A 17,972-nucleotide genomic window follows, 5' to 3' on the forward strand; every position below is an offset into this window, starting at 1 on the left:
ACAAGCACGCTGTGCTTAGGTTGGACAGGATAAACTCATGTGCTAAACGAAGATGAATAAATTTTGATCTGATTTGATTTGATTTCTGTCTATAAACATTGAACGCAAAGCTTGGCGTGTTATTACAACATTACAAAGACTGAATATATTGCACTTATTTAGTAACATTGATACTGAGTAGCTTAATGACTGCAGAAGGTAATCGGTTCAGGGGTGTGGAATCGCACATTTTTCAGGTGCACGTGTTTGAGAATCATTGCAGCGTAACGCTGCACCTGAGAGCGTCATTAGAAATTCTGTATACTTTTCATTACAAAAATTAATGCGGTAGAGGAGGCGGTAACTATAAAGAGACTAGGCGTTACTTGTATGATGCTGGCGAAATAGCTCGGCTGGAGGACGTAAATATGGCACATTGCTCATACAACATATGGCTTTTTTTCTAGATGCAGAAGTGTAGTAACGTTCTTTTCAGCAGTCGTCTCCCATACTAGTGTACAATGGTTAAGCCTCTCCTGTCCTAACTTCACTAAGCCCTACCACATCCCATTTAATTCCCGCTAGTTCCTCGAACAACACTGCTAGCCCTAGCTCACTAGATAAGGCTCTAGTGTTAAATACTGTCAGGTTCAGATTCCAATGCCGGCCTGTCTGGAGCCAGAGATTCTTAGCACCCTCCGCTGCGTCACAGGTCTGACCGCCGCCCTGTTCAGATGCTTCGCGGTCTCTGGGGTCTGAGGGCCGAGGGTTAATTGGTTCGTTCATAGAAGGTTGTGGCCAAGTACTACACCAGGGTGATAATAATAATAATTGGTTTTGGGGTAAAGGAAATGACGCAGTATCTGTCTCAAATATCGTTGGACACCTGAACCGCGCCGTAAGGGAAGGGGTAAAGGAGGGAGTGAAAGAAGAAAGGAAGAAGAGGTGCCGTAGTGGAGGGCTCCGGAATAATTTCGACCACCTGGGGATCTTTAACGTGCACTGACATCGCACAGCACACGTTCGCCTTAGCGTTTTTCCTCCATAAAAACGCAGCTGCCGCGGTCGGGTTCGAACCCGGGAGCTCCGGATCAGTAGTCGAGCGCCCTAACCACTGAGCCACCGCGGCGGGTACACCAGGGTGGCCAAGTCCCGTTTTGGTGAGGGAGTGCTTTGTCGGTTCATGGTCACCGAGATAAGCCGCACCCCATGTCTGGTTATGTAATTCCATCAACACGCGGACGTTTTATATTATTTTTTTCTAACTCGTTGGAGAAAAGCACGGCCCCGGGATTCGAGCCCCGGTCCTCTGGCACGCGAGGCGGATGCTCTACCTCTACGCCATCGCTGCATAGCTGAAAAAAATGGTAATATAATAAAAATACCGCACACGAGAAAATTACGAAATCTTCACCCGCACACGTATACACAAAGAAAGGCTTGTTATTTTCACTTTTATTGTCTAAATAAACTTATTATATCTTACTTGTTAACGTTGGGATGTCAATCTTTAGTGTGCCATAGTGGTTTAATATTGTTGGCAATGTACGCTAAATTCTCCTCCGCCCGTACTGTGTGCGCGAAAAACGAACGTGCCAACGTGGTTGATAGAGAAAATGTTATGTTGTAGGGGATGTGTTCAGGTTGTGCGATGTCGAGAAAAACATGTAATCTGCTATGAACGGCTATCTTATAAAAATATAATAGTGTGTAAGTGTACAAGTCCTGGAATCGACTGAATCTGTGCTTTTCAAAAAGAGGCGCCGTGTGTTTTAAATAGAAAGAATTACACACCGCGCGGACAGTCGTTTTTGCCTTAGAGTGAGTTTGCGTAGGTTTTCAGCTGTAGTATTACCTAAAACGAGTAGTAAGCATACTGTACTACAAACATAGCACCCAACGCGAGCGCGAGCATACCATATCCCAAAGGTCAGTCTGTCTTGCCTCAGTAAAGCTTCACTAGTAATTCACATGAAAGAGATTACGCTCTAAATGCGATGTAGCTGACATAGCAGCGAAATGTAAGTACGCTTTCCTCTAGCGCGCTGCATTTTAGAGGCACTGTATGCTGATCAAACCATGGAGCAGATTTTTTGCACAGAAGGAAATTTTCTGTTCAAAAAATGCGAAGTTCTAGCAGTTGCGAAGGTTTTAAATCTCCACGTTAGGGCAGGATGGGTGTACCTCCGAGCCTATAGATGTGTATGCATCGCTGCAAAAACTGGTAATATGAAAGGAATACTCAAATTTTCCAATATATGTGCGTACACTACGTATGTGTACATACTAATTGTGCTTGTTTTGCGGACAAAAAATTTGCGGCACCTGGCAGAACCTATTCTCATACGTAAATTGTCATCTCAGCGTGTTCGTAGACATATGTAAATAGTTCATTGTATTTAGGTTTTGTAGCGTTTGTTGCGTATGGACCTCCCCAAGGGAAATTATATATACATGCGGTGCAAAAGCAAAAACTGCAAAAAAAGCTGTCAAACCTCAAGCACTCCGGCGCCGAGTTTAGAAGCCTCCTCCCATTGCCAACTGCATCAGGTTACTATGTTTTGCAGTGGGAATTTGCCTTCGTTGCCTAGAGTAAGCAGGTCGTATATTTAGTGATCTTAGCGTTATCTAGTGCCATCTAGGGTTGTTGCGCAATATTTCTCTTAATTTCCTTCAAAATTCAGCCGTCATTTCAGCGCTGTGTGTGTCGCTTCATATTAGTTCATTCTGACTTATGCGCTGTAGTTTATGCAATCGCTGAAGGACCGCCGAGAAGAAGTTCAATTTTAAATTATTTAGTCATCGCATGGAGTAGACGACGAAGTGATCAGCGCATGATAGTTCCTAACGCATCATTTGTAAATAAACATGCTAGCAAAAATACGGACTCTATAATTTTAACGTGCGATGAAGCCTTAGACTTTACTTAGCCGCTACTTGGCGCTGTTAAACCATGACGCAGCTATTTGTTGGGAGGTGACACAAAAGACTGGTGATTGGTGAACGGGGAAGCTCCCGCTGAGTTGTACGAATTACCTAGCAAGGTTAAGCGGTGGTGAATTTTTACCCCTCGTGTTTTTTCCTTCCGTATGTTAAGGACGGTAAATGACTTCCTAGTAAAATCAAGAAGCAGAAATAAGCTTGGGCAGTGCATGTAATGCGAATTCAAGACAACTGATGGTCGTTAAGGGTAACAGACTGGATTCCAAGAGAAGGCAAGCTTAGCAGGGGCGGCAGAAAGGTAGGTGGTGGATGAGATTGATAAGTTTGCGGTGGTTAGTAGGTGTCGCAGTTAATTTGAAGGATATGGATTGGTTAGGTATGGCTTCGTTTAGAGGGATTAATGTCGGAAAGCAACTTTGGCTACGAATGACGCCGAAGTGGAAGATTGCGGGTAGTTACGACCATCTGAGGCTTTTTAACGTGTACTGGCATCGCAAAGCAAACGGGCTTCTAGCAAAACGCGGCCGCTGCGGCCGGCATCACGTCTTTCGGGTCAGCAGCCGAGCACCATAACAACTTAGTCAGCCTGGCGGCTAACTGGAGTGATGTATGAGACTTCTTTGTGCTACATTGCGTGTAATCAGGCTGATGATGATTATGTTTGCACTGCGCACTATTAGCTGCGATCAGCCACCCAGACGAGAAATATGGCTGTTTCAATACCATCGAAACTTAATGCCAACTGTTTTGTGTGCAGCGCCCTCTAGGCACCTCAACAAATGAGCGCTTCATAGGCGTACGCGAGGTTGTCGAAAATTGAGAGCATTATATTTCTCGTTGCAGTCTTGGCGTAGAGACCCAGCATTCGCATTGCGTTCAAGAGGACCGCGTTTCGAACACTGGCGCTGCGCAATTCTTCACCAGAAAAAAAAGGAATTTAGAACCAAGTCTGCAACCAAACCTGAAAACCTATATTAATCAGAGTCTTATCCAGTTGGACTAGCCAAGCCGTGCTGTTCGGCGAACTAGCGGATATAAATTGCCATGTCACAGCGCTTAGGCTGGGAGGACCGATGAACATCTTCACCAGCATAACAACACACACTGCAGGACAAGGCCTCTCCCATATGTCTCTAATTGACCTTGCGATGTGCCAGCTGGGACGAAAGAATCACTGCGAACTTCCTGATCTCGTCCGACCATCTGCGTTTCTTGCGCCCACGGCTACGCTTCATTTCTCTCCATCGATTATGAAATATCTTACGATAACAAAACTCGTTGCGGGTGTAGTTGGTTATGCAGTGTTTTTGAAAAAGCAATGCAGCGCTATAATTTCAAGACGAGAAAGAAAGAACGCGGCAGCACAGGCGCTGTACTCCAACTATTTTGATGGAAGCAGACACACATGACATTCATGCGGAATGAAGATACTGAGTGCATCGATTAAGGAGAGCCTACTGCATATTATTGCCTGTTTCATCATCTGAACTCACTGGCTCACAGGGAGATTGATGTGATGCTAACGCACGTGTCGCCTGTCTCCTTAATAAAGAATTGGCGGTGGTTTAGCCCTGGTTAAACCTGGAGTGACGCGATAGCTACAGCTGGTCGAGTGGAACTTGCTCAGTTGAATTCCAAAGTCAGTCTTTCGCCGCTCTGTTTCGCTGGGCGTTCCTTGTTCATCTTCGTCCCACTTGACGCGGCGCATGCGCAAAGCTGTGGCAGCTCGGTTTCGCCGGCACGCCGCGCCGCAGGCAGCAGCAGCAGCTGCTTCGCACTACGTAGCTGGTCATATGAGCAACCAGGTGACGAACCATGTGATCAGCCAAGGTGCCTTGCCGTCGGCAACTGCTCCGCACCACGTGACTATCCACGTGACAGCGTGGCGGCGCATCTACGCTGAAGGCTTGAATTGCTACCGTAATGTAGCTATCGCTAAAAAACGCTTCTCAGAATCCAGATCTTACTTCGACTAGAATTTCGATTCTCTCAAGTCGTGGCTCACAGTTATGATCATTTTCATCTTTGCAAGGGCGGGTATGGGCGGGTAGATTCGAGTACGAGTACGACATGTTATCTAGTAATCGTTCATGCTTCGTGGCACGTTCGTTGACATAGCGGTTAGTTTTCCCGACATATAATTTCCCACATGAAAGGGGGACCTCTAGACCACGCTGCCTTGGGACACATCTTGCTCAATTTTCCTGGCGCTGAAAGAGTCATCGGTACGCCGTACTTCATGCCAACCCTTTTCAGGTAGCGAGACAACCTATGGATGTGCGAGAATACCACTTGTCTGGCGCTCCTACGTTCCTGCCTCCGTGTTTTCTTCGGTTTCTCCTCAATGTTTTGCAAGAGTGCCTTGGCGACGGCTGCCAATTCATAATCATAGAACCCTGCTTGGCGCATTCTAGGTACCTTACCCTGAAAGCTCGCGTGCATCATACAAGGGCATGACTTGATGAGTGTGGATTCCAGCGAAATGGTCACTGCAGCTCTCTTAAGAGTTTTTGACCCGGCCGAAGCAGAGGGCAAGAAATCTTACATGGCTCTAGGGCGGTAACACAAGCAAACACATCTTTCTTCGAGCTTGTTGTTGAGGTGTGTCCTAGTTTTGCCGCCCTAGAGGCAATAACGATTCTTTGCCCTCTGATATATATAGTTTTTAAAGTTAGAAGTGCAGTTTATCCCTTAAAATACAAGAGAAATGCTTGCATAGACTGAATGATCAAACAGAAAGAGGTCCCAGAGCAATATGCTGTAATGGGACCTCTTATAATGAAATGGATAAACTAATGACATTTTTAGCAGTAGCAATCGCGAACAGTAATGAGTTAAATACCAGGTAAGCACTATAACACATTAGATAAAATTACTTACTGAAACATGAAACCAGGGAGGAAACACAATGTAGTAAACACAAAACAGTTGAAAACAAAAAAAAAACAATTAGTCTAGCTGTTGGAAAGAAACATATTAAGTTCGCGTTTAAATAACGACAAAGATAGAGCTGTCTTAATATAACAGGGAACGCATTTTGAGGTTTGATGAATGAAAATTCAACAGTATGAATTCCGCAGTCAGTGCGAACTTTCGGAAACAAAAAATTATGCCGATTTGAGAAGCGTGTAACATTTGAATTCTTGATGTTCTTTAAGAGTACGAATATCAGAATATTATGATAATTAACTACTCTAAAATCAAATACACCAACATTGAACTTAAGAAGATTATTAATATTTAGTATGTTAAGCTCGTTTTACAAAGGTGATGTAGGAAAATATCGGTTATTCGATGTCAGAATTCTAAATACTGGGTTCTGAATAAGTTGAAGAGGCGATAAATGGGAACGGTATGTCAGCCCCCATGAAGTAATGCAATAATTCAGATGACTATCAATGAATACATAGTAGATAGTGATTAAAGTACGCAAGTTAAAGAAACTACGAGCTTTTAGCAAAACTCTAATTACAAATGAAGTATTTTTCTGTAATGCCTCTATGTGCCGGCCAGATTTTAAACCAGAATTCAGAACTAAGCCAAGGAACGCACACTGATTAGTTGGACGGAGAGGATGGCAGTTAATAGCATGTTATTAGTCGTGGTGTTCTGGTTAGTGTAGTGATCTGTAGATCTCCAGGAATATGGTTCGAATCTGGTTGCGGTGCATGCTTTCTTTTTGGCCCTTCCACTTTTTTATTTTTTTAGTCATTTATCTTGAATGGCAGCTATTCTATGGTTCACTCCTTTTTACTTCCAGCCCGGCGTTTGCCTTTCCTATGATTAGTGTACGAGATATATATGGCGTGTATGACATACGAAGATACGTATGACGTATATGGACACACATATGAGATATTCCACAAATTCGCTTGAACGACACACATATGACACATATATATACGATATATTTCGAGTACAAATGTCTCCTCTAATTGCGGGCTTGGAGCTCAAGTATCCTCAAGTCATGCCCTTATATGACGCACGCGAGCTTGCAGGGAGAGCTAGCTGGACTGCGCCAAGCAGGTTTCGCTGACCACATATCGGCAGTCGTGACTTCGGCACTCTTAAAAATATCCTGGGGAGAGCAACGAAAACACGGAGACAGGAACGTAGCAGCGCCAGACCGATGGTAACGTCGTACATCCATAGAGTATCCCACAACCTGAAAAGAGTTGGCAACAAGTACGGCGCGGCGGTAGCACTTTCTGCGCCAGGCAAACTGACCAAGGTGTGCCCAGAGCTCTGGAAAGAAACACGCAATGCCGTACTCAAAGTTGTGACAAGGGCGCGGTCTATAAGATCCCGTTGTCATAAGGCAAAACATATGTCCGCCAAAGTGGCCGCTGTGTCAATGAACTTGCCACGGAAGATGAACTACCACTTTATAAGATTTAACTCGCGCACCCGAATACAGCCGCCAAATTCCGCTCTTGAAAAGCTGGACACGATCGTAACTGTGAACCGCGAATTGAGGGAATCAAAATTCGAAGCAGAAGTGAGGACAGATAGAAATACGGAAAGCTGAGCAAGTTGGTTACTACTTGGCAACATAAGCAGACGTGCGTCCCATTGCTTCATCAGACATCCGTAATCTTCAAATATAAGGATCAGATGCTTATGATATATTTATTCAGAAGCTGCTTAAATGTTATTACGCCGCGTTCCCAAATCAAACTATAAAAAAACATAGAAAGGCTAGAAAAGAATGGATGACAGGAGCACTTTTGAAACAAATTAAAGAAAAGAACAAAATGTTCTCTCGTTTTTTGGAAACGCGATGCCCGGATGATTTAGTTAAGTTTAAGAAGTTTCGAAATAAATTAAACTCAGATCTAAAGAAAGCTAAATCTTTTTTTTATATTAATAAGTTTTCGTCAATCTTACACAATCCTAAATTACTTTGGCAAGGTATTAACGTTATTATAGGGAACAGGAAGAATTGTCTTCCCTCTGAGCTGAAAGTCAATGGGGTGAATTATGCTGGAGTTTCACTTGCCAATATGCTGAATGAACACTTTTTAGCTGCCGGAGCATACCGACCTTCTGCTAGCTGTCATTCAACCCGGACTGTCGACTCATACTTACCCTCTTGCAGTACTGAATCTATATTTTTGTCCCCTATTTCAGTGGATGAAGTTATTTCTATCATTAATTCATTTAGGAACACCTGCTCACCTGGAGATGACGAAGTTGCTGCTTTTCCTATCAAATGTGCTGTAAATATTATTGCTGGCCCTCTTACGCATATTTGTAACAGAATGCTACTTTCTGGTGTATTCCCTAGCAAATTAAAAGTCGCGCGCGTTACCGTTTTATTCAAAGGAGGCAACAAAAATGACCCAAATAATTACCGTCCTATTTCGGTATTGCCACTGTTTTCGAAGTTAGCTGAGCGTGTACTCTATAGGCGACTAAACAATTTCTTACAAGCTAAACATCTTATCTGCCCCCAACAGTATGGCTTTCAGGCCGGTAAATCAACAGAATCTGCTCTGTTAGATATTAAAAACTCTATAATTAACAATTTTGAAACTAAGCTTTTTTCTGTTGGAATTTTTCTTGACCTACACAAAGCTTTCGATTCTGTGCAACATACAATACTGCTCCATAAATTAAAGACTTACGGGATCCGTGGAGTGGCAAATTAACTTTTGGAAAGTTATCTAACTGCACGGATACAGTACACTAAGATTCATGATGTAAAATCCAGTTTTGGTATGATAAAATTCGGTGTTCCTCAGGGTTCAATTTTGGGACCACTTTTATTTATTCTCTATATTAATGACATTGTAAACATTCCATTAACTCCTAATATCATGATGTATGCCGACGATACTAATGTCTTTTTTTCCGGCTCCAGTCTCCAAGTAATTGAACACCAATGTAATGCCTGGCTTGAGGAGTTAGCGGTTTGGCTCTATGTAAATAAACTTCAATTAAGCGTAAACAAAACAAAGTTTATGCTCTTCCATCCAAAAAACAAACCATTAGATCATCACATCAAACTATTTTTTAATGACTTTAACATCGAGCAAGTTCATAGTTGCCGGTTCCTTGGTGTGTTTTTTCGTAGCGATTTGGGTTGGAGTGATCATATAAACTACATTAGACTAAAAATGGCCAGATCTATTTATGTTATTTATCGTGTTAGACATCTCCTCCCATTACAAGTTAAAAAACAGTTATATTTTGCCCTTGTTCATTCTCACCTGGTGTATTGCAACCTAGTCTGGGGTACATGCAACAAAACTGATTCATACAAATTGCTTTCTCTCCAGAAAAGAGCTCTACGTTTATTAAGTTCAAGTTCATCTGTTGAAGCAAATCTTTTTGAAACATTTCATGTTCGCAATTTCTTTAATTCATACAATTTTAGTTTGGCTCTTCCCATTTTTTATAAAGTCAAGCATGACTTTAGCTCTTTTTCTAATACTTATAATTCAAGAAACGTTGCGTATGGTCTACTTTCCGTTGCCCTATCTACTGCAAGACCCAGAACAAATTATGGTAAACAAACAACTGATTATCAAATTATAGCATTGTGTAATGCCTACCAGTATCTTACTCAGATTGCTTTAGAAAGTTATAGTGTGTCTGCATTCAAGAAAAAACTGACGATTCTTTTCCCCCCCGGTTAAATTTCAGCTAATTCTGTATACTTGGTTTTTTTTTTAGTGTGTGTTTGTGTTCTGTTTCCTTTATTATTTTTTTTGAATGTGCATATTATGAAATGTTTCGTTTATTGTTAATTGATATTTATTATTGTCTATCATTAACTATTTTCTATTGTGATCATGTTTGCTCATTGTTTTTTATCTTTTGTCCATTCGGCCCCCGTTTTCCATGATGTGTGATCGGGGTGTAGGCCTTGTCAGGAGGTATGCTTGGTCTACATCCTTTAGCCTCACCTCGAGGGCATATTGTATATAATATGGCCAAATAAACATACTACTACTACTAGATAGTAAGGGAACTAGTAGAGGCATATCACATTGACAAGGGGAGTGCAGTATGCATTAGCAAGCCCACATTATCACTGGCTAACGACGAAATCACCTGTTTGGAGCATGTTTTTGCAGCAAGATAGATTTAAGATGTTCAGTGGTGACGCAGTGTTTCTTGAATATTTTTTGTTCTGTTTAGTGTTTGGCGGGAATAGTATATGTACACACATGCGTAATAAATCACCAGTTGAAAGTCAGCGCTCGTGTCGTCGTGTTTGTTGCGTCCTCGTGTTTTTCCGCGCCGTTTTACAGTGGATTGAGGACAGATTAACTAGCGAATTGTCAGATCCGTTTTTTTTTTCAAGGAAACAGGCGACACGTGCGTCAGCGCGACATTAGTGTCTCTGCGAGCCAGTGAATTGAGATAATTAGGCGATAATATGCAGTCTTCTCTATTTATTTCATCATCATCATCATCAACCTAATGACGCCCACTGCAGGGCAAAAGCCTCTCCCATGTCATGTCATCCCTGTCTTTTGTCAGCTGCGGACACTGTATTCACTAAAACTTCGTACCTTCATCCGCGCACCTGTCTTTCCGAGAGCCCCCGCTACGCTTGCCTTCTCTTCGAATCCACTCCGTTATGATCAAAGACTAGCGGTTGTTATCTTGCCTTCGCATCACATGCCCTGCCCAAGCCCATTTCTTCCTCTGGATTTCGACAAGGATGCGATTAACCCGCGTTTGTTTCCTCACCCACTGTGCCCGCGTCCGGACTCTTAACGTTGCACCTATCATTTTTTTTTCATAGCTGACTGCGTTGTCCTTAAGTTCAACACTTTTCGTTAGGCTCCACGCTTCTGTCCCATAGGTGAGTACCGATAAGATTAATGCTGTATACTTTTCTTTTGAGGGACATTGGTAAACTGCCATTCAAGATCTCAGAGAACCTGCCATATGCGCTCCACCCCATTCTTATTCATCTAGTTATTTCCCTCTCACCACCCTGAGAAGCGGGCACAACCTGCCGTGTGTAGACGTATTTCCTTGCCCTCTTCCAGCACTCGGCCACAAACTGTGAACTGCTGTTTCCTTGCGAGACTGTTAAACATTTCTTCGGTTTTCTACATGTTACTTTTAAGACCTATCGTTCTGCTCTGCGATTATGCTTTGCAGCTGATCTCCTGCAAGGCAAAGTCATCAGCGAATCGCAGATTACTTAAATAATTACTCTGCGTCGCACTAAAATTACTCTCAATCAACACTTATACCCAACTGTTCCCAATCCAGGCCTCGGAACACCTCCTCTAAACAGGCGGTGGATAGCATTGGCGAGATCGTGTCTCCCTGCCTGGCGCCCTTCATTATTGGAATTTTATTCCTTACTTTATGGATGGCTATGGTAGCTGTGCTGTTGCTATATATACCTTTGAGTATTTTTACATAATGGTCTTCTACATCCTGATTCCGGTATCAGAGGTTTCCACTGAGTCAAATGCTTTCTCGTAGCCAATGAACGCTATTTGTAAGGCTTGGTTATATTCTGCGCATTTTTCAATCATCTGGTGGATAGTGTGAATATGATCTACTAGATTTTTGTTTTGCTGGCGTCATGAATGTGCATGCGCTCAGCACCTTCATGCCATACATATGTAACATGCGTCTGCTTGAATAAAAATTGGAGTACACCGCAAATCCTCGCAACATTTTCAATGTGCTGAATTACTTTTTCAAAAACAAAATCTTGCCATAACTGCACATACACCGCTGACATCTATTTCTTGTGCTTTATTTCGGCTATGATGCCATTAACTCGAGTTTGACCCCTGACCCAATCTCATCTCTTCCGGTCCCTTAATGTTACGGCAATAATTTTCCTTTCCATAGCTCAATGCACCTGCTGCGAAACGCGGAGAGCGAGGAGAGAGTTATACATGAGAGCGTTGGACAGGAGAGGAGAGCCAGTCGAAAACGACTCTGCGTGAAAAACTAGAAAGAGGTCTCTAGGCCTATAGAGATACGAAGCCGTTCTCGTATTCTCTACCTCGACATATCCTGAAGAAGCCATGCCAACAGCTGCCCCTGAATCACGCGGTAACCATTCAGGTGGTTTTTTCTTTTCCTTTTTAATTTTTCTTCTATCGTAGAAATAATAATAATAATAATTGGTTTTTTGGGGAAAGGAAATGGCGCAGTATCTGTCTCATATATCGTTGGACACCTGAACCGCGCCGTAAGGGAAGGGATAAAGGAGGGAGTGAAAGAAGAAAGAGGGAGGTACCGTAGTGGAGGGCTCCGGAATAATTTCGACCACCTGGGGATCTTTAACGTGCACTGACATCGCACAGCACACGGGCGCCTTAGCGTTTTTCCTCCATAAAAACGCAGCCGCCGCGGTCGGGTTCGAACCCGGGAACTCCGGATCAGTAGTCGAGCGCCCTAACCACTGAGCCACCGCGGCGGGCTCGTAGAAAGCCCCTGATATCAATTTGGTGTCAAGTAACGCCGCTGCTTTTATACCACTCAGAAGGGCGCGCTGGAGCGACATCATGCATGATCATACTGCACTTGCCCTCTCAGCGTGGTGCGTTGATACCAGAACTTATGATGATGATTATGGATTTTTATGGCGCAAGGGCAGCTATGGCCAAAGAGCGCCATGTCACAAGGTATTTTTCTTTTTCTCAAGGTGGGGTCAAAGACCCATTTCCCAAGCATTTCACCCTAAATATGCCGAGCACCAGACCAGGGGAAAGCTTGTACCCATTGTATCACCGGTGGGTACCCGGCGGCACTGGGGATCGAACCCCGCACCTCCCGCATACGAGGCGGATGCTCAACCACTTGGCCACCGCTGCGGTACTGATACCAGAACTTAGTCGGCGCCACCTCGGAACATGGAATGGTACGCTTAACAGCTCTCGCCGTGAAATCACCACGGACACGCACAAAATCGACTTAGCGTGAACTGCACCTGAAACGGCTGGATGAGGACGTCGTCGTCCATCTTGACCACGTGCTGGACAACAGGGCAGTTTTCTGCTGCCCAACGCATTGCGGCCACGAACTTGATTGACATGACGGCGAAGGTGTCCTCAAACGGGAACAGCACCAGGTCTCCCGTCGTGTCTACCTCTAGGTCCAGCCAGACGTCCACATTAGACTCCGCTGGGCGTCGTCCAGTGAAGAACACCGCGGTCCAGTTGAATCGCTGCGCAGCCACCTCCTCCATCAGCGTGTCCCTGAACACAGCTCGACGGCTGCTGCCTGCCGGTGTGGTGTACACGAGCAACAGCACACTTAAGGGGTGGCGACAGCGTTCGATCACCGCCCAGCCCCCTCGCGACGTGAGACGAGGCTCGGAGGAGCGCTCCACCATTCGACCGTCGACTTTCTCGTGGGCCCAGTCCGCATGCCGCATGGTCTCACGGGGACCTGCTGGTGCCGCCACTATCTGGGGATCCCACTTGTACCAAGCCAGAAATACATAAGCGCACAGATTGACTGCGACGAGCGTCGCAAGTAACACCTTTAGACAATCCATTGTGACACCAGGCGTTTGCACAGTCAGAGGGTTGAATGAAGATAGCTTGCGCTTGACGGCAACGTGAATATGACGAGGGACGTGTCCACAGAATGCGATGTCTCTGCTGCTTGTTGTTGTTGTTGTTGTTAGCCTATCAAAAGATGGCACATACCCACACTGGGGGATCGGCCAAGAATCGGGTGGCTATTCGCCTGAACGCAGTTAACAAAAAGGAAAAGCACGTGGGAGCGCAACACCGGTGAATTTTTCGTCATGAACAGGAAAGGGATGAGTGTTTTGATTTTAAAATTTTAAGAATAATAATAAAGAGAGGGATTAAATATTAATGATTTAGTCAAAATGTAATAATTGATAGAAAAGAAAAGGTTGGAACACTTAGCAAGGCAGTCGGTGAGATTATATCAGGAAATTTTGAACAGCGGTGCAAACAGATCTGTGGCTGAACCCAAATGTCGTGGCGCCAAATGATAGCAAGAGCGGGCTGCTCAAACTAAGGCCAAGATGCTGCAAGAACTCCTCCAGCAACCTTTTTCTCAGTGGGTTGAATCGGCGACACTACAGCCAAAAATGTTCAATAGATTCTGGCTCACGGCAAAATGCACAAAGGGGAGAGATCGCCAAACCCAACTTGTGTAAATAGAAATTTATAGGGGGGATGCGGCAGCGCAGCCTCGTCAGTGATACTTCAAGCTGCCGAGAGCAACAAATTTTCCTGTTCAAATAATATTTAAGGTGCTCATAATCCGCCGATGTTAAAAGTGATGTGTCTTGCGTGCTTAAAAACGCACTTCGCCGAAATCTAGATGCTGTAATGTAGGCTGTAGCCGGGATGATTGGCAACACGGGGCCGCTGAGGGAAGCCTTTGCGAGATTATCAGCTATCTCATTTACTGTCACACTGATGTGGCCGGGAACCCATAATAAATGAACAAGGCTCAAATGCGGAGGAAGTAGGGATAAGAAAGTTGATAAAATGGGACCGTCAACCTGTGCAGCGAGGGACGAACACAAAGATAAAGAATCAGTAATTACTGCAACTGCTGTAATAGAGGGGCCTAGCTTGCGTAGAGCAAGTACAACTGCTAGAAACTCTGCTTGAAAAATAGGGGTGAAATCTGGAAGGCGCAGAGAAAAGGACCAGTCTAAATTCGAGCAAAATATTCCCACACCTGCTTTTTTATTGCATTGCGATGCATCAGTGGCTATTGCTATATCTGTAGGTAGGGTCCTCAGATGATCTTCTAGAAGACCATTTAGAATACTCGGTGGCAAAAGTTTTGCATTTTTTGGGAATATGTCGTCGAAAACAATGTGGATAGTGGGCCCATTCCGAAGCGCAGGAAGGATATCATAAATGTTTACATCTAAAGGCTGAAGTAATCTTTGCACAAACACTACCTGAGGGGAATTGAAACGAGACCAGGGGACACCAAGAAAGGAGGTCGGCTGAGAACAGAAAATGCTTTGGGAACGGTGGAAATGGGATTCATAGATCCTGAGGTAAGTTTGCACAGTTAAAAATTGAAGTCGTGATAAGAGAGACGGAATGCGGGCTTCAAGGTACAGCACATTGATAGCCACAAATTTTGGAAGGCCGAGGCACATGCGAAGTGCTTCCCTCTCTAAAAGGACGAGAGGGCGAAGTTTATTAGTAGCCGAGCCTGAAAACAACACTGACCCAAATTCTAAAATTGGCCTGACATACATTATGTAGATCATTAATAGCGCATCTCTGCGCATGCCATACCGGTGATGACATAATCTCCGTAACATGCCCACGGCACGATCCCCTTTCGCCGCGAAATGGTCAATGTGAGGTCGCCAGGTGAGTTTGTTGTCATAAATGACCCCTAGGTATTTTAGGGATTGAACCTGCGGTATTATTTTTAACTGACAAGTGAGAGAGACCACTACAGGAGTGAATAGAGGGAAAACAAGAGTGGCGCACTTGCCAACATTTAACTTCAGGTGTAATGCGCTCAACCAGTGCTCAAGTGTATTCAAATATGACTGCAACAGACCATACAGAGAATGTTTATCCGGCGCAGCAGCAAAAAACGCAATGTCGTCCGCATAGACGTAAGTGCGTACATGGCGGTGGAGAGCAATTGAGCTTAACAGAATATTAAAGAGCACAGGAGAAAGAACAGCTCCTTGCGGTGCACCGCGCGTTTGTCTATACCTCTCTGAATGAACACCATTATGGACGCAAAAGAATTCCCTGTTATGAAGAAATGCAGATATACATGCAACTATATAATCTGGAAATTGAAGAGACTGTAGCCTATGTATCAGGATGGAGTGTTCTACACTGTCGTAAGCTTTGGCGACATCTAACGTAACCAACGCCGCGACCAGGCGTTGACGACGAGCAAGGAGAATTCTGCTCTCAAGATCAACATGTACATTCCATATCGAACACCGTGGCTGGAAACCGAGTTGGCACGGGCTGAGTATACTTTTACGGCCTACAATGGCTGACACCCGAATTAGTAACAACCTTTCTATCAACTTTACCACGTTTGATGTTAAAGAAATTGGCCTAATATTATCCAATTCATAGCCTCCACCCTGATTTTTAAGTAAAGGGATCACCTTGGACAGCTTCCACTCAGAAGGTATCCAAGCGTGTTTGAGAGAGTAGTTTATTAAGTGCAATAAGGAGTTGGGAGACTCTTCAAATAGAATCTTGAGCATCTTTGTGGTAACACCGTCAGGGCCAGGAGCAGCAGCTGGCAATCTCTGGACAACTTGTGAAAGCTCTGATAGATTTACTTGTGAGGCATTATCATTTGGTACTACTGGTGCAAACAACAATGGTCGCATAGGTAGTAAAGACGAGAACCGCTTTTGCAGGCCTGTGGCTATTAATTCAACCGCCTGGATAGCTTCTACAGGTGACATAACTAATGACTGAAAATTATGAGAGGACATGAGCTGTTTCCTAGACCGTAAAAAACCGAATAGTGCACGTCGGTTGCCCGCCTTTGAAAGATAATCGAAGTGTTCTGAGTCATATTTTTCCTTTGCGCGAGAAACTGTGCGTTTAAAGGTGGCTGCAATAAATCTATAATCACTCCAGTTATTCGGACATTGGTTATGAAGAAGCTTTTTCCATGCTGCCTTCCTCCGCCTGTAATCTCTTGTACAGTCCGCATTCCATCAGTTAGAAGAATTCCCTTTTGTTGGCCTCGCCAGGAACTCCGACTTTTTACGGCTTTCCTCAATAGCCAGACATATGCTTGCTGACTGGTGGACCTCGGCGATGTTAGACACTGGAGCAAGAGCAGAGCGCAACGCCGTCTGAAATCTGTCATAATTTACATGTGACCGCAACTGAGAAGACGCCGGAGTAACACGACATATGATATCAAAATGAATAGGTATATGATCACTTGAAGTGCCGCTATCAACTGTCGACCAATTCGTTACGCCAATTCCAGGACTAATGAACGTGAGATCTAAAACAGATTGAGTGTGTGAGCGAAGATAAGTGGCCGATCCTGAATTTAAGCACATCAGGTTGTGATCAGAAACCCAGTCCCAAAGGCGCTTGCAGCATGAATTAGTCCTAAAACCCCAAGACACACGGTGAGAATTGAAGTCCCCAGCCACGAGAACTGGGTTTTTACAGTTTACGAGTAAAAAATCCAGAGGTCTAACATCCTGGACTCCATTGGGGAAATAACAATTTGCTATTGAAAATGGAGAGCACCCAGGAAGTACAAAGTCTATTGCCAAAATCTCACAGTCAGGAGACATTTGTTGAAAAGATACCACAGCCCTGTGGCAAAATTTTGAAGAGACTAATGTTAGTAAACCCCCGCCTCTTGACTGGCGGTCTAGGCGAAATGACCGGTAATTTTTGATATGAAAATGTTTGTCGGTTGAAAGCCACGTTTCTTGCAGAATTATGACATCCGGATTAAGCTGAGTAGAAAGGCAGTGTAAATCTGTGGAAGCGGAAAGAAGAGCGACAGTTCCACTGCAGAACTCGCAACGACGCTATGGTTGCGAAAGTCTAGCAGCAGCAACTGCCTGCTCCAAAATGGTATCCTTGGGTTTAGTGCCAAGCTGCTTCTTCTTTGATTTGGGCTGAGTGCCCTGAGAAGACAACGAATGAGACATGGGGGACCCACTGCGCTTAAGAAGCCGCGCATCAGGCTCCACCATCTCGGAATCATACATTATATCAACATCCCTCGAAGTACCCGAGGTAGGTACAGATGAGAAGGGATGAAAGAACTTACCCGAAGGGAGGCAAAGGATGAAGAGTTTAGTAAATCTCTTACACAGGCGAGGTCTGGCGATCTGCACAGAATCCCACCGCGTCCAAACTGGCGAACCTCTGAGATTGACTCATAATGAGAAGTCGCCGACTGGAGAGCAGCCCGAACAGCACCAGGGTTGTTCATCCTGATAGCACCACCATCCTTAGGCACCAGCGCGACAGGGATACTGCCGACACCACTGCGCAAAAAAGCTTCCAACGGTAGGAGATCAGTTGACAGAGAAGCCGACCAGAGGGAACTCCCCTGGCCGGGAGACTGGGTGG

General features: G+C 44.4%; 1 protein-coding gene across 1 annotated transcript; it reads right to left on the reverse strand.

Moving 5' to 3' along the window:
- Positions 1-12,802: 12,802 nt before the first annotated feature.
- LOC144109818 (acetylgalactosaminyl-O-glycosyl-glycoprotein beta-1,3-N-acetylglucosaminyltransferase-like) lies at positions 12,803-13,291 on the reverse strand. Its single transcript, XM_077642604.1, has one exon. The coding sequence runs from the start codon at positions 13,289-13,291 to the stop codon at positions 12,803-12,805; it is 489 nt and encodes a 162-aa protein (XP_077498730.1).
- Between the last annotated feature and the right edge of the window lie 4,681 nt (positions 13,292-17,972).

This window comes from Amblyomma americanum, chromosome 11 (assembly GCF_052857255.1).
Source record: "Amblyomma americanum isolate KBUSLIRL-KWMA chromosome 11, ASM5285725v1, whole genome shotgun sequence".
NCBI lineage: Eukaryota > Metazoa > Arthropoda > Arachnida > Ixodida > Ixodidae > Amblyomma > Amblyomma americanum.